The sequence below is a fragment of the Saccopteryx bilineata genome, chromosome 1, assembly GCF_036850765.1.
Source record: "Saccopteryx bilineata isolate mSacBil1 chromosome 1, mSacBil1_pri_phased_curated, whole genome shotgun sequence".
NCBI classification, from domain to species: domain Eukaryota; kingdom Metazoa; phylum Chordata; class Mammalia; order Chiroptera; family Emballonuridae; genus Saccopteryx; species Saccopteryx bilineata.
The window spans coordinates 30,677,929-30,701,803 of record NC_089490.1 but is presented as its reverse complement, the minus strand read 5'-3'; the positions used below and the strand labels follow the sequence as shown (position 1 = coordinate 30,701,803).

General features: G+C 41.8%; 1 protein-coding gene across 1 annotated transcript in view; it reads right to left on the bottom strand.

Annotated features, from left to right (window-relative positions):
* The window catches only part of LRRC1 (leucine rich repeat containing 1), a 147,306-nt gene that overhangs the window by 73,834 nt on the left and 49,597 nt on the right, over positions 1–23,875 (bottom strand). The window contains exon 2 of the mRNA XM_066252719.1: positions 21,416–21,533. Coding sequence (XP_066108816.1) covers positions 21,416–21,533 — 118 coding nt within the window. The remainder of the gene's footprint in view (positions 1–21,415; positions 21,534–23,875) is intronic.

The following is a 23,875-nucleotide window of genomic DNA, read 5'->3' as shown; positions in this document are numbered from 1 at the left end:
CCCCATGTATCCACCACCTTGCAGGACCACAAAAATCTTTCCCTCCTCTGAACTGCAAAATAGCTCCTGTGGTCAGGACCACTCCTGTGCATGAAGTCTATGGGCCGGCTCCCATGCTATTTTGTGTTACCTTTTAAGTGTATCTTGTCTTTCCAAATGGAATCTCTGATTCTTGTCAGCTGGGATAAACATCCTGCTGAACTGGGGTGTGCACTTCACGCCCCCACACCATGCACAGTGTTTGTCGACCAACAGACTTGACCACAGGACAGAATGAGTCACTCAGATTCCTGAAAACCCTCTCCGGGGAAAGCACAGATTAGATGAGAGGGTGCAGGGCCAGAACTGAACAATCCAGTTCTCCAGAAGTGCAGGGAAAGCTGCTGAGCCCTGGTCAGCGAGCCAGGACACTGATTCCCAACAGCTCGCACCAGCTTTCTCCAAAGCACATCCCTCACCCAGGCCTGATAAAACCACTGGCTACCCCAGAGACGGGGGTTCTCCAATTCCAGAGCACAGAGGAATCACCTAGAGCACGTACTTGGTGAAAGGGCTGGCCCCACTCCTAGCTACCGGTTCTCCAGGTGTTGGGTCCGGAGAAGGAATCTGCACTTTAACCCAGCAGTCTTGGGAGATTCGGGTAGGGATCCTGAGGGCACCTCTGAGAAGCACTGAGACACTGACCTTGACGGGTTCTCAGACCTGACTGCACGTCAGAATCATCTGGGTCCATCATCACCTGAGATTCCAACAGGTTAGCTTGGGTAGGATGTGGACAGTATTAAAAAACAAAACAACAACAACAGCAAGAGCTACTTCAGGTGAATCAGATGTGCAGCCAGGCTAAGAACCGTCGTTGATGAGGTTGACGAGACTCTGGCCATTTTAGGGCATCGGATGATGAATCATGAATACGGCTCCCATCCATCCACACTTCACCTCCAGAGTCAAGCCGCATCTGCTCAGACTGAAGCAGAGCCACCACCTAAAGGCTGCGTGCACTGAAGGCGTCACTAGACTGCCTCAGATGGGAGGGAGGTAGCAATGGAAGAGGGAAAGCTACTTCTGTTTCAAGATGATGAAAGGAGTGGAGGCAAGGGCTAGGGGAAAGATGAACACAGGGCTGCCTGAATCTAACTGCCTCCCCATTTTAAAAAAATCAATGTTTTAAGAAATTCCTTTACCTATAACACAAGTACATTTTTTCAAAACTAACCCTTAAAAAAAAGGAGGTTAAACTACTAGAAAATGAAGTGCAAAAGGTATTCTAAGAAGACCCCCAAAACATGTTTATATTATTCAAAGAAATACTGTAGAAAAAGCTTAAGGGCTTAAAAATTGTAAGTTGTCACCTAACAGGTGAAAAGGCATGACATTTATAAAGCATTTAACTTCTTAAAAAGAACACAACTGAACTTATATTGAATACATTAAAATTTATATCATCCCCTTAAAGTGACCATCATCGGAAGAATGCATATATATATTCTTCTAGCATTGCCACTGGATGAATGTATTGGAGTTCTTTCACAGAATTACAATGAGTATTTCTCCTAATTCAATGTTTTGAGAAAAATCTTTCGTAACAAATGTAGTCTATATGAATACAGAAAATTCAAGCCTGGGAACCAGTATAAAATATACCCCTCATTTCAGTTCAATCTCACTGAAGATAATATAGCAAGCTTGGTTCTATTCTAGTTCCATTAAAGCAATTCTATTAAAGCAATCTTCACAGTGATGCCTCTGCCCCTCAATCCCAATTCAGGACAAAAACAGAGAGAGGAGGTAAAATGTTTGCTTTTGCTGAGTGGTGATCTGAATTATTGGAATAGATGCTTGAATTTTGAACTGGTCAAAACTCATTTTCTGTACGTAAGCCATCATTCCATGGATTCAGCTGAAGAGGAGAAAGGCCGGGCTGTAGAAACAGCTTCTGGCCTAAGAGCTGCTGAGGATCCTACCCGTCCAGAGCTGTTTACGTCCTGCCAGGTTCCTACAAGAGTGGCTCCTAGCTCCAGTTCTAACTTACAGGAGTTTTCCTGGAGATGAAAATGCAGGCTCAGGGATCCTGATCTTCATATTTTGATTGCTTAGTCCTGGGCGAGGTAGAAATAAGCAATTTTAACAACGATTCTAAGGTGCATGGTCCCAGAGCCCACCTGGACAAACACTGCTCCAAGCGCAGGCAGAAAGACCATAATCCAAAGTCTAAATTTCTCAGTAGAAAACTATTCACACTCTCATCACACCTGAAAGCCCCCTTTTCTGTGGTCTGATGATCAGCAGGGCATTCTGATTTACTGAACTTTGTTATCTTTTCTCCCTCATCCCTTTTAAACCTACAAGGACGGTTTTGCCCACATGGTTTGAATGTCTCTGCGAGTAGACTAGTTTGTCATCTCTTGGACAGGATTCTTCCTTCTGCTATACTTGTGATAACACTCTAGCGCAGCGGTTCTCAACCTGTGGGTCGCAACCCCGGCCTAAAGCCATCGGAAAATACATAATGCATATCAGGTATTTACATTCTGAATCATAACTGTAGCAAAATTACAGTTATGAAGTAGCCACCAAAATTATTTTCTGGTTTGGGGTCACCGCAACATGAGGAACTGTATTGCGGGGTCACGGCATCAGAAAGGTTGAGAACCACTGCCCTAGCGTCTAACATTCAGAGAACAAACAAGTTCTAAACTGTTTAAAATTCCTGTAGACGTCCCAATGTGCTTCTTTTTTAAAAACTTAAAATGCGTTACAAATATCACATCTTATAGTTCTGTGGAAGTGCCAAGTCTGTCACGTCTGATGTGTTCTCCGCCTGTCATCTACCAGTTTCTGAGTTAACCTGACTCACATAACTCAAGAAATCTGCACCCGTGGGCTGGATGAAGGGGCTGCAGGCCCTATACAGCTCGTCCTTGGTGCCCTCCATAGAATAAACACTCCTACTAACAAAAAAGTGACAATAATGGGTGCTCTCCTCATGTATTCAGTTTCTCACTGAAGTTACAACAAAGAGATAGAAGCAATAGTCCCAACGCAAAGCCTAAACGCTATTTCATTCATTTGTTCATTTATCTGATTATTTAAGCAACTAATATTTAATGGGCCCTGACTATACATGTCAGGTTATGTGGCCAAAGGCAGGAAGACAAAGGTGAACAAAAGCGGCACACTGTGTGCCCACTACGATCTAATCTCACAATCCAGTGGGGAAGGGGCGTAGCATAAAAATAAGCCCTACGTTGGATTAATATTAATATTAATACTATTTTAATATTAAAATGCTTAATGTTTTATAAATTTTAATATAAAGACATTTAACGTTAATTGATATTAAATACTTTAACATCAGTATTAACTTAGTAGTGTGACACCCAGCACTGTCCACCTCAGCGAGAGGGGGGTGAGTCTGGAAATGGGAAGGGCAGGGGGCTTCTCCTTTACTTGCCTCCACTGACTTTTTATAATAACTCTTTACTGCTTTTACAATTAAAAAAAAAAATCTCAAGGTGAAACAAAGTTGGAAACACAATAGATAAAATTCAATTACTAAGGGTCTGGGGGGAGGGACCATTATCGGGTCTGTGGTCCTGAACATGGAATAACCAGGCTTAACACATCCAGAGTCTGCCCTGGTCACAACCACAGCTAATGACCAGGCTCTAGAAGAAGAGTATAGGTGACTGGTTACCCCCACCCTTTTTGCTTTCTCCCATCCAAGTACTAACCAGGCCTGACCCTGCTTAGCTTCAGAGATCAGACGAGACTGGGTGCGATCAGGGTGGTGTGGCCATAGACTGTTTTGCTTTCTCAGTTTGCCTCTCTGTGGCAGCAGCAAGGCTGCGATCGCTTACCTCCACACCAGACACTGATCAAACACGTACACATTATGACCAGCGAGTTGTGAAATTCCTCCATTAATTAGATCCTAGTTAGCTGTCCAAGACATACACCATCATCATAATTGCTCACATCCCATAGAACTGGCAGATCCAGCAGGAAACGGTGATTGCTGTTGTTTCCTCCAGGAAACTGTGATTGCTGGTGTTTTTCAAGCCCTCCTCTGATCTCCTGAAGGGGAAAAGCATTAAAAAAAAAAAAGCAGTGTGTGCTGTAAAGCACTTTTGACACTGCTTCTGCTGTCACAGATGACCTCTCTGATGCCAAACAAACCCAGTGGAAACTTTTCAGTCCACGCCTAGTGACCATTCTGCCCCATTTCCCACCGCAGCCTTCCTGGAAGTGCTCCCCAGCCTCTGGTTCACGGTGAGGCCCCCAAGATTCCTCTGTTTCCCTGCCTATTCCTTCCCAGTCTCTCTCAGGTTTCTTTTCACCAGTCCTTTAGTGATGCTGCTCCCCAAGGTCCTGCCTTTCTACAGTCGGTGCCTGAACAGTTTCATCCATGACGACTTCATCCACTAATCCGCGCTAGCCCATGGGATCAGTCACGTCTCTGATGTTTAACGCCTGATACTGCTCAGCCATTCCCTTCCAGGCCCTTTCCTACAATTCCTGCTGGGAAACCCTCCCGCTGTGCCTTCAGGGATGGATTCTGCGTGCTCATCTGCCCTGCCAACTCCAGAGCCGCTCCTGCCCCACTGAACTCATTCAGTCCCATAGGTCCCACCATCATCCACACAAGGACGACTCCCAAAACTTCATCTCCTGCTAAATGTCTCCAGAGCCTCACAGACCCTTACATTCAGCTGCCTACTGGAGATCTCCACCTGCATATTCCACAGGGATCTCACGCTCCACGTGCCTACAAACATGCTTGTCTCTCCCCCGCCAGACCGGATGCTCTCTTCAGTGTCCTATCGGCTAGCACTTTATCAGAGACCCCGCCCCTCCTCTCCCTCCCCGTCCAGCAAGTTTCCCCGCTTGTCACCCTCAGGCCTGTTCCAGCAGGCATCTCCTTTCCTCCTGCTCTCCTCTCCAGTCCGTCCACCTTCAACACGGATGCCTGGCCTCCTGCACCTGCCCTCAATCAATTCCAGGTTCCTTGCAAGCGCGAGCCACTCCTGTGCTGGAAACCCCTTCACGGCTCCTCACAGCTTTCAGGACATTGCTGCAGCCCTGCACACGGGCCTCCATGATCTCACTGCCATCTCAGTCTCACCATGCACCCAGTAATACCGTGCATTCCCCAAACTCACCACGCTACTTCACACTGTTCTGACATACATTCCTGTTATTTCTTCTGTCCAAATGTCCTTCCCGCGCTTCTTCCTCTACCTGCTGCTTGTTCCTGGGAGTTGAGTAAATGTCCTCTTTCCCAGGAAGCCTTCCTAGCCCTCCTCCTATCCCCAGCAACGATCACGGCACCCCGCCACAGGCCTCCCCCAGTTATACCTCTGAGTCAGGACTTTGCACACCGCCGTGTCATCACAAATGAATCTGGTCCTTCCACTGTGCACCGTAAATCCCTCGAGAGCCGTCACTAAACTGACTTGCTATCTCCGGCCCCGAGCACAGAAATCAAATACCTGGTGCTAGTTAAATACTTAAGAAATGAATACCGCTCTTTCTAAGAATCTGTCCCTGCTGTGCCCCTTGTTTCCGTGACAGAGAGCCCAGCCAAGACTTCTCTGCTGCTTTGTTGTACTTTTCATAATGAAATACACTGCCTTCATTTAGAACATTTCTTGGAGCTTCTTTCGCTCTTAGCATTTGGAACCCTAAAAAAAGGTCCTACAGTTGCTAGTGCAGCAGAGAGGGATTTTGAAGATAAGAATAAATTCAACTGGCAGTAGGACACTCCTGAAGACAGACGCATCTGCTCAGAAAACGCCAGGCCCACAAGGAGGAGGCCCCTTTGCCATGGTCCAATTGGTCAAATGTAAAGGCTGACCATTCCATGACAAAAGCCATAGGCAGGGACCCTGAGGTAAGGAAGAGCAGGAGTTACCTTTCCTCTCTAGTTACCACTGTGCAAAACCCCCAAATAGAGCAAGGATCGACAAAAAGGGGGCGGGAGCACGGGCCACTTCTTGAAACAAAAATGTTCCCTGTGACTGTAGTAAATAAAGTGCATTCTCAATGACATTTGACTCAACTTACGGCTAATATTGAAGTGGCCCAGGTCCTTGCCAGACTGGCCCGTTGGTTCCTCACCAAGTTAAGCAGACAGACTATGATGTAGCTAGCATGGTCCATTCCCTGGGAGCTTGCCTCCTCTGACTTGGTTTAGGCCTCTGTGGAGAGATCCGAGCCCCCTCGGCCCCTCTGGCATTACTCCAGCTTTCCCCCAGCTCCGGGCTGCCTTTTCCTGTGATCACATCTCAAGTTACTGGCACTTGGTCTTCCCACTTTTGTCTAACTTGCTCAGACCCACTTGTTCATCTTGACACACTACGCATCAGCCTTGCCTCTTCTTTAACATTTTCCAACACCATCAAACAAAGGTTGAACAACACAGTTAAATACTTCAAGACACCAACCATTCATGTGTAATGGTACTTTCACCAAGCACCTTCACGAACAAAACATGTTAGGTAAACAGAGCCCTGACTGCTTCATGGTACTTTCAGAGCAGTTGAGCATTTATGCATGGTCCGCTTCTGTCCACGTTTTTTCTGCATGTACCTCTCTAACCACATGGCCAGAGGGGTAACTGTACCTTCCTAATTTACTTCACAAGAATCCTTAATGCGATGGAGACTTCTAAATGCTTATTCAACTCTTTTCAGTCTGACTGGCTGACCTTTAACTTATCAGGTCCTTCTGGAAATTCCCTTGTCTAGTCAGTTGTCTACCTTAGGTGAACCCTACCTTTGAAACCTATAGCTTCCTGCTAGTGTTAAAGTCATAGCTCAGTTCATATATTCGCCAGAACGACAAAAAGGTAACAGTTATTGATTATTCTGCCTTTTTAAAATACTTAAGTATTTAACAATGGTATGTGAAATGTTCATAACCTATGTTAAGTGAAAAAAGAGAGATATTTACATGTATATTTCCAATTTTGTGGAAAAGTTAATGAAAAGGAAAAAAGACAAATAAAATACACAAAACATTAATGATGGGTGATTATTTCTAGCCAATAGGATATAAAAGTTTTATATTGGAGAGACATAATTGTGATTTTGAAGTCTAACAAACCTGGGATCAAATACCAGCTCTTACTACTCACTAGCCATGCAGCCAGCCAAAGTTGCTACCCTGAAACGGGCTCTTCTCACCTACACAAAGACACAAGCTCAGTTCTCAGAGATGGCTTAAGGAATAAGTGAGATAATACACTGGAAGTGCTTACCCTCACAGGTGTTACAGAGTTAGACTCCAATAAATATTCTGATGATAAAGATTTACACAATTCTCCTGGTTTTTCAAAGTGTTTCTTCAAGTTTCCCTACTATTCATTTTCAACAATCAACAAGTGCTTTAAAAAACATAAGCAGGGAAGAAATGATCCCAATAATTCATTTCTCTACCCTTCTCAAGGTGCTCTTCCTAGTCTTCTCCAGAAAGGTCAAATGTAATTCACTTTATCTACAGCAAGAAAAAATGCAATCTTGCTACTGGCACTACTCAAAGTTTCAAAGGAGTGGTTCAAAGAGGGCAACTTGCTGACGGCTCCAGACAGCCTCACTGTGGAGAGGATGCTCGGTAGGCTCTCAGGTGAGCGTGATCACCTTGCCAGGTCAGTGACAGTTTGTTCAGAGAAGATAAGACTATAAAAACATGTGACACACTAAGAAAACGTAAGCGACCAACCTGAATGCCAGTGGAACTGGGTACTAATGTCAGCATGTCAGCACATCATCTCTCTTCACTGTCCAGACTGAGAATGAAGTACCCCATCACAGTGCTTGGGAATATCACACCCAGGGAAAAGAACATGCAATGACCTTAACCGTGACAAGGCATCTCCATAAGAAAGGGCTATACCTGGCTTCCAAGGAACCTAGGACATTCATCTTGCCTCTACTTTTCTTTCCAATTTAAAACCCCACATAGTCTTAGTCTATGGCTTTCCTTGTTCTACACTTCTGGCAAATCACCAATCTTTTGCCAAGACAGCACAACGATGACCTTAGAAATATTACATCACAGATTACTGAGAAAGCCCTACTACTATCTCTCACTAGATGATATTCCATTTCTGGCCAATAAAGATTTACAAACCACTTCTTAGGATGGGCCACATCTATAGGAGGTTTGATTCCTTCACTACACAGATTTCTATAAGTTTAAATGTCTTAGAATGACTTTCTCCTGTTATCTCTGAATTCAGAGTACCTAGTCATATAACATTGTCTCCAACCTTTCTTGAACACAGACTAAAACGATCAGCCCCACCTTTTTCATCTTTAATATGCTCCAAAATAATTAAAAGTGCCACTCCTCTGGATTTCTTATTTCAGCTCCACCATGGTCTAGAAGTATGATTTGGGGGCACATTAGACCTTCTTCAAGCCTCCATTTGCTCAACAGTCATCCTGAGGTGCTTGTGCACATCTCACAGGATTATCACATGCATTAGATAGAGCAGATGTGCCAGAACAGCACAATGCCTGCCTGGCCTATGGTGCTCAGGATCTAGACATCACCTCAGGTAGCAACCTCCCTCACCTGCACCGCTCGACCCTTCAAACCTACTGCTGTCCTCATCTCCACCATATATTCTTACTCTCACAGTCCTAGTTCAGATCTTCATAACCCAAAATGAAAAACTGATAGGATTAACTAAAGGAGCTGGTCATTAAGTACAAGACACTATTCTATGTTCTTTACATACACAGTCTCTTAAGAGTCAAAATAACTCCACGAAGTAGGTGCTATTATAATCTCCATCTATAGATGCAACAAAGAGGTTAAGTACCTTGTCCAACATGGTGGGTCCTACCTTGAAAACCTTTAACGATGCCATACTGCCTCAAGCCAGTGCTTCAACAATCATTCCTTAAACATAACTTTCATTTTCAAAACATGCTTTAAGCCAGTTTCTAAAAATTAAAAAAAAAAATAACACACATACTTACATAGGTTTTATACTATTTGCAAATATGTGTATATCAATCATGTTAATCTATGTCTGGATTTATACATCTTTGTACAGAAGTAGGAAGAAAGAAACTGTCCTATTTGAGCAGTGATCTGTATTTTCTATAAATGTGTCACTCACTGGAAGGTTGTTAAAGTACAACAGAAATCATGTGTGTGTGCGTTCGTACACAACTCCAGCATTCAATTAAATGCCAGTTGTGGCAGAAGATGCTAGTACCTTACCAAGAGCCAGGTTTCACTTCTTCACATACAAATAGTTAACTGCATTTCCCAGGTCCTGTCATGAAACTGGTCAATACAACATGGATGAAAATGATGTACACCATTTCTCGACATGGCCCATAAAAATCGCCTACGCACAATGCCCCGTCTTCTCCTCCTCCCACAGGACCTTGGAGTTAGTTCACTAATAGAATGAAGACGTAGCGACACAAAAAGGAAGAAGCCTGGATCCCCCTGCAGAGCAGAGCCCTCTCATCATCCACTGCCCCTATTCTACACCCCTGCCCGACACACACACACACACACACACACACACACAAAACTATATGCTGATATGCTGAGCAGTATAATTAAGTTTCTCACTGTGTCAAGCCGTTCAGATTTTGGCAGTTTTTAAACTCAATAGTCAGTCCATGTGGATGAAAGCAAGGAGCTTAGCATTTCACCTGGCAGACAAATCCTCATAACACAGCATTAGTCAGCTGTACAACAAAAAAAGAGAAAACTCCATGGCAACTCAGATCGTCTTAGTTTTTATTGTTATATATTCAATGCTTCTTTAATTTTTTCTTTTATTATTTCTTTATTAAGAATTTTAATTTATTGTGTTAACATGGATTCAAGTGTCCCACTCAATATAACAACGCCCACCTCGAACATCGTGCCCCTCTCCCCTGACTCCCTCTCCTCTTTCCTTCCCTCTGGGACCTGCTGTCTTGTTGTCTGTATCTCTGTGTTATGTATTTATAATTTCACTGATCCCGTCCCCTTCTCTGATCCGGTTCCCTCATCCCCCTTCCCTCTGACAGCTGTCCCTCTGCTCCCCATGACCCCGCCTCTGCCTCTATTCCATTCCTCAGTTCACTTTGTTCATTAGATTCCACATATAAGTGAGAACATATAATATTTGTCTTTCTCTGCCTGGCTTATTTCACTTAGCATAATAATCTTAAATTTCATCCATGCCATCGCAAAAGGTAAGATTTCCTTCTTTTTCATGACTGTGTAGTATTCCATTGTGTATATGTACCACTGCTTTTTTTTATCTACTCATCAACTGATGGGCATTTGAGCTGTTTCCAGATCTTGGCTATTATAAACAATGCTGCAATAAACATGGGGATAAATCTCTTCTTCTGAATTTTTATTTTGGGACTCTTAGGAGATATTCCTAAAAGTGGGATAGCTGGGTCAAAAGGCAATTCCATTTTTAATTTTTTGAGTAAATGCCATACTGTTTTCCACAGTAGGTATACTGTGGAAGTCTACATTCCTACCAGCAGTACAGGAGGGTTCCCTTTTCTCCACACCTTTGCCAGCACTTGTGTGTTGATTTGTTAATGAGAGCCATTCTGACAGGTGTGAGATGGTATCTTATTGTGACACTAATTTGCATTTCTCTGATGATGAGTGACATTGAACATTTTTTCATATGTCTATTGGCCATCTGTGTGTCCTCTTTGGAGAAGTACCTATTCAGGTCCTTTGCCTATTTTTTAATTGCATTGTTTACCTTCCTGGTGTTGAGTTTTAGAAGTTCTTTATAAATATTCATTATTAACCCCTTATCAGACGTATCAGTGAACATGTCCTCCCATTGTGTGGGTTGTCTTTTTATTTTGTTAATGGTATTATTTTTTGCTGTGCAAAAGCTTTTAGTTTGATATAGTCCCATTTGTTTATTTTGTCCTTCACTTGCCCATGGAGCTGTATCGGCAAAAATATTGCTACGAGAGATATCGGAGAATTTACTGCCTATGTTTTCTTCCAAGATTTTTATGGTTTCATGATTTACATTTAAGTCTTATATTCATTTTGTTTTTGTGAATAGTGTGAGCTGGTGGTCTAGTTTCATTTTTTGCATGCACCTCTCCAATTTTCCCAACAGTATCCATTAGAATGATTGTCTTTACTCCATTGTATGCTCTTGCCTCCTTTGTCAAATATCAACTGACCATAAAGGTGTGGGTTTATTTCTGGGTTCGCTATTCTGTTCCATTGATCTGTATGCCTGTTCTTACGCCAATACCAAGCTGTTTTGATTACAATGGCCTTGTAGTATAACTTGGTATCAGAATTGTAATACCTCCCACTTTGTTCTTCATTTTTAAAATTGCTGAGGCTATTCGGGTTCTTTTTTGATTCCGTATAAATTTTTAGAATATTTGTTCTAGATCTGTGAAATATGCCATTAGTATTTTAGTAGAAATTGCATTGAATCTATACATTGCTTTGGGTAGTATAAACATTTTAATTATGTTATTTCTTCTTATCCATGAACATGATATATGTTTCTACCTGTTTGTATATTCCTTGACTTCTTTTTCAATGTCTTATAATTTTCCAATTACAAGTCTTTTACTGCCTTGGTTAAATTTATTCCTAGGTAATTTTGTTGTTGTTGCAATAGTGAAGGGAACTGTTTCCTTATTTCTCTTTCTGACAGTTTATTGTTGGTATATAAAAATGCCACTGATTTCTGAATGTTGATTTTATATCCTGCCACCTTGTCAAATTCATTTATCAATAGTTTTTTGACTGATACTTTAGAGTTTTCTATGTACAGTATCATGTTATCAGCAAATAATGACAGTTTTACTTCTTCTTTTCCCATTTGGATGCCTTTTATTTCTTCTTCTTGTCTGATTGCTGTGGCTAGGACTTCCAGAACTATGTTGAATAAGAGTGGTGAAAGGGGGCACCTCTGTCTTGTTTTTGGTTTTAAGGGGACTGCTTTAAATTTTTGCCCATTGAGTATGATATTGGCTGTCAGTTTGTCATAAATGGCCTTTATTATGGTGAGGTATGTTCCCTGCATTCCCATTTTGCTGAGAGTTTTGATCATAAATGGGTACTGGATTTTATCAAATGTTTTTTCTGCATTGATTGATATAATCAATCCTTTTGTTTATGTGATGAATCACATTTATCGATTTCCAAATATTGTACCAGCCTTGCCTCTCTCAAGTAAATCCTACTTGATGATGATGTATGATCTTTTTAATGTATTGCTGGATCTGGTTTGCTAATATTTTGTTGAAAATTTAAGCATCTATGTTTGCTTCTTTGATTTTTTTAATGAATCTTAAAATTTTCAGTGTAGACAAGCACTGAGATATTTGCACTTTCAGTGACATTGTTGGCACTGTAAATCTATTACAAACATTTGAAAAAATTGTCCAATAACTGATACTCAGTTAAGGGTTCATCTTATTAATTCTTTCCAAATTTACCACTAAAGTATGAAATTTCAACTTCAAACCAGAAATGCCCAAATTCCTTCTTCAAGCCATTTCAAATCAGTTAATCACTGACACCTCTCTACATGCCCTTAGCACTTTATATAACAGTAATATAATAGGCATTAATGTACAGCTCCTTATAGACATATGTTGTGCCTGTAGATTTAATTCCTTAAGAATAGGAGAATTCAGCAAAGTGTCTTATACAAATATAATAATTACTTGATAAATTTTGCTTAAAATAAAAAAATAATTCTGAAATATAGTTTATAACTATAATTTTAAAAGGCCAAGGTCCAGCATTTTCTTTTAATATATATATTTTTATCTAGAAATTCAATTTAATGGAGTGACAATGGTCCACAAGAACACATAGGTTTCAGGTAAACATCTCTATAGCATTTGAACTAGTCATTGCATTGTGTGCCCATCATCCAAAGTAAAATCATTATCTGTCACTATATATTTGCCCCTCTTTACTCTCTTTCCCTCACCCCCCTCCTTCTGATAACCATTTCACTCTTGTCTATGTCCACAAGTCTCAGTTTTATATCCCATCTATATGTGAAATCATATAATTCTTAGCTTTTTCTGATTTACTTATTTCAGTTAGCATAATATTCTCAAGGTCTATCCATGTTGTCATAAATGAGGATATATCATTATTTCTAATGGCTGAGGTATATATGTACCTCTTCTTCTTTATCCAGTCATCTATTAAGAAATACTTTGGTTGTTTCCATGTCTTGGCCACCATGAATAATGCTGTGATGAACATGGGGGTGCATATGTCTTTGTGTACAAATGTTTTAAGAGTTTTTCAAGGAAATACCCAGTAGAAGGATTTCTGGGTCATATGTTAGCTCTATTCTTAATTCTTTGAGGAAACACCATACTGTCTTCCATAGTGGCTGTACCAGTTTACATTCCCACCAGCAGTGAATGAGGGTTCCTTTTCTCCACAACCTCTCTAGCACTTGTTAACACCTGTCTTGTTGATAATAGCGAATCTAACAGGTGTGAGGTAGTATCTCATTGTAGTTTTAATTGGCATTTTTCTAAGAGCTAGGAAGATGAGAATCTTTTCATGTATCTATTTATTGTTTGTATGTCTTCATGAGAGAAGTGTGTGTTCAGGTCCTCTCCCCATTTTTTAATAGGACTGTTCAGTTGTTTCTTGTTCAGCTTTGAGTTCTTTATATATTTTGGATAGTAACCCCTTATCAGAGCTGTTGTTTGTCAATATCAACTCCCATTTGGTTGCCTTCCTTTTGGTTGTTGTTGTCAGTTTCTTTTGCTGTGCACAAGCTTTTTAGTTTAATATAGTCCCATTCATTTATTTTTACCAAGGCTTTTTTAGACTGAATAAGAATTCAGAATCATAATTCATTAACTTTAAGTGGATATGTCAGATTGAGGATTTATTCAACACTTAAAAACTAATTTAAAAATCAAATCATTTCTATATATAATCCTCAAGTTGCAGTTACTACTGCTCCTCATTCACGCTCCTTCTCGGTTCCTTCCTCCCTTGATGAGCTGTGTCTTTTCTGGCATAATAACCTCAGAGCCCTGTTTGCAGTCATAGCAGCATGCTGCTGTCACCATCCTGATAGAGACGCCATCCAGGCTTCAGTTGCCTGGAGGCTCAGCATCACTTGGCTCAAGCCAGATTCACACGACAAATAGGTGACCTCAAAATCAAAATGAAGCAATGTGACTGCTCATTCTCAATCACTTTCAGAGTTGGAAACTGTCAAACCAATACGTACATAAATTGCCTAATTAAAAAGCAAGCAAAACTGTCATCTCACAGGTTGGGGTTTTGTTTTATTTCGGGAGAAGCCACTATAGTTATTTTTGCTTCTCTAACTTAGCCTATCCTGTGCTAATCGATCATTGTTTTTGGAAAATGGCACCTAACACAGAGCATAGCATGTGGAGACTGAGTGAATGAATGGGGGGGGGGAGGAGATAAGGAGGTACTTAAAATAGACAAAGCATTTAGAGAACCTGGGACTAAGTGAAGAGCTTGTTGACCTAAAAAATATATTCAGAGGTGTTGTTCTCAAACTCAGAGGTTACCATCTCTATTACAAAACTGCTAATTGAAGGAAAAAAAAGGACAGAAGAGAAAGTTATATAAACCGGCAACTTATTCAGCACAGTCACAATTTTTCTGACAGAATTAACCATATTAGCATAATAAAAATAACAACAGTTTACCTTTAGATTTTTTGAAATCGCTCTCTGAGGCAGAGTTTGAGTAATGCAAGGTTTTCAGTGTCCTTGTTTATTTACCTAAGTTGACATTAAATAATGTTTGGTTGTTTTTAAAACAACCCCACTCTAAAAAGTGAAACTACTGGTCTGAAGATAAGCAAAATAATTTACTACAAATCTGAAGAGTTCCAAAAACATTTTGAGTGAAGCCACTGCTGTAAGAATTTCCCTTCTGATTTAATAACCTGTAACATTAAATTGCAATGGAGTTTCAGGTTTATCTGCTAAGATACCATGGATATCTCTTCATATAGTCCAAATAAAGGTGGGGAAGCATCTGTTTGCAAAGTTTATCCCAACCTGTTCAGTGTTTAAAACGGTTTCCACACATCACATGTAAACAATGTTCCCTGGAAAAATGTCCGTAGCATGGAATGGTGATTAGAAAATATCACAGGAATCCACTCTCTTTCCATCTCCACTTAAAAAACAATTAATATTACCTGGAATTAAAATGTGAGTGGAAGGTAATATTTTACATATCAACCCCTCCTGACAAAAGAGAAGGCAAAGTGTAGACAGAGACAGGGCTCACACAGGGCAGCTGCAGCCCTGGCAAAGGCAAGACCGCACACTCAGGGCTGGAAACGGCCCCGCTCTCCAACTATATGGAAGAGTGGCAGAGTGGAGCTTTGCTTCCCTGGACGTCTCCTGTAACATCTAACAGTCACAAACCCAACTACTATAATATTAAGTTTCGTCACTGGAGCGGTGCGTTGAACAGAGCACTAAACTTGGGCTCAAATTAGGCAGTGAGATAGGAGAGAACAATGTCTTGACTGTGGCAAGTACGAAGGGTGCACAGGTAAAAATTGGCTTCTGCCACACTGGTGGCATGGATATATGTAGTAATTAAAAAAATAAAAAAGCTAACTGTTCATAACTAAGTAGGAAAACTTCTACTTTACACTAGATTTATTGCTTGCCAGAAAGAACTTTTTTTTTCTGGGCATGCTCAAAAACACCAAGACGATGTTATATAAGGTCATTCCAGCAGGCTTCAAAATTGGCTTTAGATTTCATTAAACAACCCACAGCCTCAGACCACAGACACTGATCAACATCTCATGGGTGGACAGAAACCAACTAACCAAGGCCTTTAATCAAAGTCTAACCTCTAGACTTTGTGGGATGATGACCCTACTGCTAGACAGACTGGTTCATCCTTGTCCTGTGCTAGGAATGATTTGTACTAAAACGATATTTTAGTTTCTTGTTAACCCAAATTTGCAAAGGAATCAGCCAGGGTATTCAGACTCTGGCCGTGTTTTTCTAAATGCAATATCCTTCTCGCACCGTAAGTGAAATAAACTCATGACCTCATTGGCATGATATGTTATTACTGATCAGTGCTTCCTTACCTTCAGCCTTCCTGTTCCACCTTCACAGTTTTGCAATACTGGTGGTACAGCATGTGTACTCTGCCTCAGTATTTTAAACTGCCTTTTTAAAATGTGAATGAAATTTATTTCTAAAGGAAGCAAATTTCTTTAAGTCACTAACATGAATAAGAACTATCTCCCCAAGATACAGAAGATAAATATAACAACAAATAAAATATAGTGTTATTAAGTTTTACAGAAGGCAACCAAAAGGAATCATTTTTACAAGGGTAACTTTCTCACTGTGATTCTATATTAAAAACTGCTATTTTGAGTACCACTTAAAATTTTATCTAGCGGTACAACTGGTGCGTGCCTTACATACACTTTGGGAAAAACTGAACTAAATGAATAATGACACATTACTGTGATGTAAGTCAAATTACTGCATAGGTTGTAAAATTCAAATTATTAAGCCTTTGGGCAGGATTCATGATGCATTAAGTCTACCCTAGCCCTCGCCAGATAGTTCAGTTGGTTGGAGCACTGTCCCCATACGCCAAGGTTGTGGGTTTGATCCCTAGTCAGGGCACATACAAGAATCAACCAATAAATGCATAAATAAATAGAACAACAAATCGATGTTTCTCTCCCCCCTCCACCCTCCTTTCTAAAATCAACAAATAAAAAGTTTTTTTAAAAGGCTGCTCTAGATTCTTGGATAACAAGAGAGTACTATGGGATAGTAATTCTTCTCACATACCTAGAATAATTTCCTCAAACAGCTAAGAATCAGTGAGCAGAGAAATACGAAGGCCAGACTCTGAGGCATACACACTTCACCACAGAAAACAGCCTCAGACCTCATTCAGTGAAAAGCCTGCATGCTTTTTTAGACATTTTAATAGTATATTCAGATACCAATTTCCGTACACTCCATCCTTCAATTTATGTTCACAAGAAACAGTTTCTTTTATTGCGTATATATTTTACTTATTTGCCTGATTAAAAAAAATAATCCACCAAGTTAAGCCATGAGAACCGTGTCACGTTCCTCGCCCCTCACTGGCTTTTAAGGAAGGAGGACTTTGTCCCAGTCCCTCTCAGAACAAGGCCCAGCCCTGTCGTGTGGTGAGTGGCAGAGCCCACGCTCCCAGCAGAGTCCTGGCTGCAGAGCACATCAGACCGATCTGGGGACAGAACCGGACCCACTACGCTCGCCCCAAGCCTCTCCACTCTTCCTCAGAAACCATCTCACAGCCTATATATATATCAGTATATAAGCCGTAAACACTGCCCTCTCCCTCCCAAAGCTCACACTTCTCTTTGACGCAACACACAATCCCCTTGACTTTGCGCCTGAAATATCAGAAAACAAAGCCACAAAAGTCAGGATTTGGCAGTCGTGGCAGCTCTCCTCGGCTGGGGAAACGAGCCTGTAAAAACTCTCCTTCATGTACAAATCCTTTTTTTTTTTTTTTTTTTTTTTTTTGAGAAAAGAACAAGACTTCTCTTCTCTCTGTTCAGGGAACATCAGGAAAGGTCTAATTCTGCTCCTAGAATCAAAGCCAGCCTGAGCTTGAGTCAGTTCGAGCATCTCAGCCTTTAACCAGAAATATCCGGAAGGTTCCCCACGTCCTACGTGGGAAGATGCCTGGAGCTGAGTGAATGTGTGCTCTGGACACAAAGCGGTTGAAGAAACCTTACTAGTGAACTTGTGGGTGAGGACAGCTCACATCTTGTGACTCAGTGTGTTCAGAGGAACAGCAGGGCTGGCTGGTCAAGGCAGGATCTCAAGCTCCACTCCAGACCTGTTGCATCACAATCTGCACTTTAGCAACATCCTACAGTAATTCTTTGTATGCTCAAGTAGGATAAGCACTGATGCAATGGACTTGAGTGGTCTCATACCAACATCCTGCCTTCCTCCTCCATGGTCAAGCCATGCTTAAGTCCTACTTCTGGAATTTAAAAAGCCAATAAAGGTCCTACCATGGCTAAAGCCAATCCTGACTATGGCCCTGCTACAACTCAGAGACCGGGCACGGACTCAGCAGGGACTCAAAGGAACCACCACTGATCACAGAGCAGGCAATTCAACGGGTACCAGAGAAGACTAGAGGCTCTGTAGGCCTCCAGACCTGAGCCCCAAACCCTTACCCACACAAACTAGGTGTTCTCACAGAGTCTCAGACTGCAGACTCTGTGACTTTTATCTACCTACTCAGTTGCTCAGTAAATTCACATTAATGTGATTTTTATCTGTAAAGCACAGTGAGATTTGCCCAACCTGGAAATAGCCTGAGACCTCTGTTCCTGTTGGTTAGAATAAATGGTGACTTTGTCCTGCTCTGTCCTTTCCGCAGTCTTTTTACAACCTCAAAGAAAGTCCTGAACCCTGCCATCCTCCTCTATGCTGCCCCCTGCCCCCTGACCCATACCCAACACACAGGCCTCCAACTCTGAGCCAGTGCAAGGTCCTGCCAGAAGTGGGAAGGGGCAGTGAACCCCGCCTCAGCATTCCTACAGCCGGAGAGAGAAGGTAAAAGACCTGCAGGACCCCTCACAAAGGTCCACACGGACAGAAGGCTGGAAGTGAGAATGGCGTAAAAAAGAGAACAGGTATCCGAAGGATGCAAATTTCTTTGTGTCCTGACCCAGGCTGCAGGGAAAGCTCAGCTTCGTGAATCAATGTGCTGGAACGCACACAGAGGCAGGCAGTCCTTCTCTCTGAGTATGAACGCTGGAGAAGAAAGAGCTGATGTGGGAACTGGGAGCAGCGGCGACTGACAGCGCAGACCTTTGGCAGAGCAGCCAGCCCAATAGTTATAATGCAGCTGGGGACTTTGAAACTCTGTTTTCTCTCCTCCCACATAATTAAAGCAGACACTTCTCTTTCTCAAGTATTTCTGGACCCCTGCTTACATTCCTTTCGAATGCCAATTTCAAAAATGCTATTTCATTTCTTTGGATTGTATGATATCAGTGGCCATTTTACAAAGTCGCTGCTTCCTTGTAAAACAGTGCAAAGTAGCCAGGCAGCCAGCCAACCACGCTTTAGAACTGAGACAACTGCTCAGGCAGGAGAGAGCAGTTGGAGTTATGTGTTCCTCGGGTGAGGGTGATACAGGATAGCCTTGGAAGCAATTCTGACCTCAGAGCCTGCTCTAACTACACACCCCGGTGTATGCAACACCGCTCACCAACCAAGTCCGTGCTGCGGGGCGGAGCCATGCTTTGCCCTGCTTGCCACCCTGTCCCGGGGCAGCCAATCTTTATAATGTCCAGTGACCTGTGGCTTATGGCTTATGACTGGCTTAAAAAGATCATCTGTTGGACAGACTCCTCAGTGAAAGGAATGTCACAGCAGGCACAGAAGCTGCGAAGTCCATGGAGAAAGACCACAATGCACTGCTTCTGGGCAGGCCAGTTCCCAGAGAGCAGGTCCGCAGGGAGAGGAGAGCGGAGTGGAGTACCCAAATAGAAGAAGACACCCTGTCAGACAGGAGCATGCGACCTTAAGGTGACATCGGCCACGAGCTCCAGCCAATGCTTTTAGAATGTCAGTGCCCCCACCCCATTCTTACACTCAGAGCCCCTTGACCTGAGCAGATCTAGATTCCCTGCAACCAGATCAGCCACTGTAAATCACGCCCCCAAATAAATACTTCTTCACCTTTTCTAGGATTTCAAGGTAAGTAATAATTCTTATGAAAAATAAAAGAAGACCCCATGTCAAGAAATAGATGACTTTAGCCTAAAGGCAGTTTCCAATTTATGAGATGGAATAGATCACGGCAACCTAACAAGCTGTTAAAAGAGGGGAGGAGACCATTTTTGTCTCATCATGTTGTCAATCAAGTACTGATCATCCCTGCCGCCTTATAATAATGACCCCAAAAATACTGCATTTGGGTCTGGGAGTGTCTGCGGAAGACACGAGACTCACAACAAGATCCACACCTGATGTTCACTGGGGAAAAACTCAGAGATTTTTATGGGAAAACAAAACACTAAATGAGACAGGTATGTAATAGGAGAGAAAGAAAAGGGTTATCACTTTCATAAGCAATTCAGACTACGCCAGGGCCCATCCAGAGAAAATAACCCCAGAGCTCCGCAGACCTGAGTCCCATCACTTAAGACAAGAGCCTGAGATCCCCCACTTTAAGTAATTAATCAGATATGCGAAAGCAAGCAGGGTTACTGACACACCAGGGAGTGCTCTAAGGGCTATGCAACACAAGGTTAAACCAGGGTACTCTGATTAAAAGTGAAAGGTTAAACAGGACACAAATAATCAGAATGTTCAATTAAAACAAAGCAACATTATGATCAAATCTGGAAATCAAAATAAACTCACATAGATATGGCAAACTCCAGTGGGCGGGCCCACCAGTGGCCTAATTAGAAATAAATTAAACTGGCAGAAGCTGCCTGAACAGCAAAGCAGATCTGTCCACTGCAGGAACATAGATCTCACAGGAGCATGCCAGGCAACGGAGGCCCAGGCGAAGAAGCAGGCCCTTCCCCAGGGCCACTTCCCCTGCCTCAGCAGCCTCTATGCACTGGACAAATGCCACACCGCCAGCCCCCATGTCACAGTCAGTGAAACGAGGGAGCTAGACTGTATTACTTCTACTCTATGAGTCAGCCTGAACCCACTTTGAGAAGGTTATCATTTAAAAACTGTGTTGCCTGACCCGGTGGTGGCACAGTGGATAGAGTGTCAGCCTGGGATGCTGAGGGTCCAGGTTCGAAACCCCGAGGTCACCGGCTTAAGCGCAGGCTCATCACTTAAAGCGCGGGCTCACCACCTTAAGTACAGGGCCGCTGGCTTGAGTATGAGATCATAAACATGACCCCATAGTCACTGGCTTGAGCCCATAGGTCACTGGCTTGAAACCCAAGGTCGCTGGCTTGAGCAAGGGGTCACTGGCTCAGCTGGAGCCCCCAATCAAGGCACATACGAGAAAGCAATCAATGAACAACTAAGGTGCTGCAACAAAGAATTGATGCTTCTCATCTTTCTGTCTGTCCCTGTCTGTCTCTCTCTCGCTCACTAAAAATATATATATATATATATATATATATATATATATATATATCAATAAAATAAAAACTGTGCCATGAAAAGTTTTTGGTAAACACCTGTAAGTTGACTAAACTACTTGATAATGGTATTAATCTCATCCCCAAATTTATACATAGCTTTCTCATAACCATCAGGAAAAGTACCTCTGATATTATTTATCCAATTATATTTATTAAAACTCTCCTCCCAGTATCAGAAGAGACAAATGAACAACTCAAGTGGAATCATTTTCTTACCATTCCGGGACACATCAAGTTCTACCAGCTGCATGAAGTTTGCAATTTCTGGAGGGAGCCGCTGAATTTCATTATCACTAAGTCCAAGCTTTCGTAATTTGGCTAGCTGGAAAAATTGCTGAAAGACAAAATTGTTTCACATAGGTCACACATATACTTGCAATGTAAACTTTGTGTCCAACATAAAATTTCAAACAATATATGTCTTTTAAAAATTAATGAGAATTGCAGCAGTATCAATTTCCTGATTGTGATACTATCCTATAGTCATATAAAGATGTTATCACTGTGCTAAGCTGGCTACAAAAGACATCTCTATTCTATTTTTGGCAACTCCTTTATTATCTGAAATTATCTCAAAATTAAAAGTTTTTAAAAATGAATAACTCAATGAGAATAATAAGTATTCATTTAAGCTATCTAGTAAGTAGTCACATTTTTTACTAATGAAAACTAATGTTCATTCTGCAATGTTAAGTAAACATGTAAAATTCAGAATAAAATATGTTAAAGACATTGATTTTTGTATTTTTCCGAAGTGAGAAGTGGGGGGGGGGCAGACAGACTCCTACCTGTGCCGGACCGGGATCCACCCCCCCCCCCCGCATGTCCACCAGGGGGTGATGCTCTGCCCATCTGGGTTGTGCTGCAGCCAGAGCCATTCTATCACCTAAGGCGGATGTCATGGAGACATCCTCAGCACCCTGGCCAACTTTGCTCCAATGGAACCTTGGCTGTGGGAGGGGAAGAGAGAGACAGAGAAGAAGAAGAGGGGAGGGGTGGAGAAGCAGGTAGGCGCTTCTTCTGTGTGCCCTGGCCGGGAATCAAACTCAGGACCTCCACATGCGGGGCCGATGCTCTACCACTGAGCAAACAGGCCAGGGCCTTGTTAAAGACATTTTTAAAAGGAATTACTGTGCATCCGAATATATGCAAGCCTAGAAAGGAATTCCAAGATGTCAGCTGAGCAAGCAGCCCCTACTGGCAACCAGTCTACAACGGAGAAAACATAAAGACTCCCAGGAGAGTTTTGAGCAAAAAAATAAATAAAAACATATCTGACACATTATCTGATGTGTCTGGAAGTAGCAAGGTGATTTATTTGGTGATAAATTGGAAATAGAAATGTTTGGTGATTATACTAAAAACAGGAATAGAGAAAACAAAGCATAAAAGCGGGGGGGGGGGATTATTAATTTCCAGAAAAAGTATAAAGTATAAGAAGATATAATCATAATATAAATAAGATTTGGGCCTGACCAGGTGGTGGCGCAGTGAATAGAGCGTCAGACTGGGATGCGGAGGACCCAGGTTTGAGACCCCGAGTTTGCCAGCTTGAGTGTGGGCTCATCTGGTCTGAGCAAAAAGCTCACCAGCTTGGACCGAAGGTCGCTGGCTTGAGCAAGGGGTTACTCAGTCTGCTGAAGGCCTACGGTCAAGGCACATATTAGAAAGCAATCAAAGAACAACTAAAGTGTCACAACGAAAAACTGATGATTGATGCTTCTCATCTCTCTCCGTTCCTGACTGTCTATCCCTATCTGACTCTTTCTCTGTCTTTGTTTAAAAAAAAAAAAAAATATATATATATATATATATATATATATATATATATATATGATTTGGTTATGAACAACATACAGTCATTATACTTTAATATCTCTGTATTGATAAAACCAAATTTTATTTTATGTCATATTTATTAAAAAGATGGGAAAGAAACAGTAAATGCTAAAGTCTCATCTTCCATAGAAGGGAATTGACAGAAAACTATAAAGTGAAGGGGAAAAATCAAACTGTAAAAGCAAGCCATTTAGCAAGAAATATGGAGGCAAGTGTCAGTAAAAACAGCCATGAGGAGAGGGTTCTCGAAGCCAGAAACTGGAGTGGAGAAGGGAGGGCAAGAGGCTGCTGGTCTTCACTGTCACACTACATGGCTCATTGGGTTTTTAAAAACTATCTGCATCTCTTACTTTGCTAAATAGAAATTGAATTTACAAAGGGAAAAGTCTCTACTAAGGTAAGGGTGCTCTGAATGATCATTTTGAAGGATGTTGATATATAATAAGTTTCATTTTCATTACACTTAACTTATTTGATTTTTTAAATTGCCACTTACATTCAATGTTATTTTGTATTAGTTTCAGGTACACAGCACAGTTAGACAATCATACGCAGTGTTCCCCGATATTGTGGTACCCAGCGGGCACCACACCCAGTTACTCCGATACTGCCGACTGTGTTCCCTGTGCTGTCCTTTACATCCCCGTGACTATTTGTAACTACCAAGCTGTACTTCTTAATTCCTCCACATTTTCCATCCAGTCCCCCAGCCTCTCTCCACTCTGGCAACCATCAGTCTGTTAAAGTCACCATCTTTTTTAAAGCAATTGGGCAACCCATAAAATGTACTTTTTCCTTTTTTTAATTAAAAAAATTTTTTAATGTATTGATTTTAGC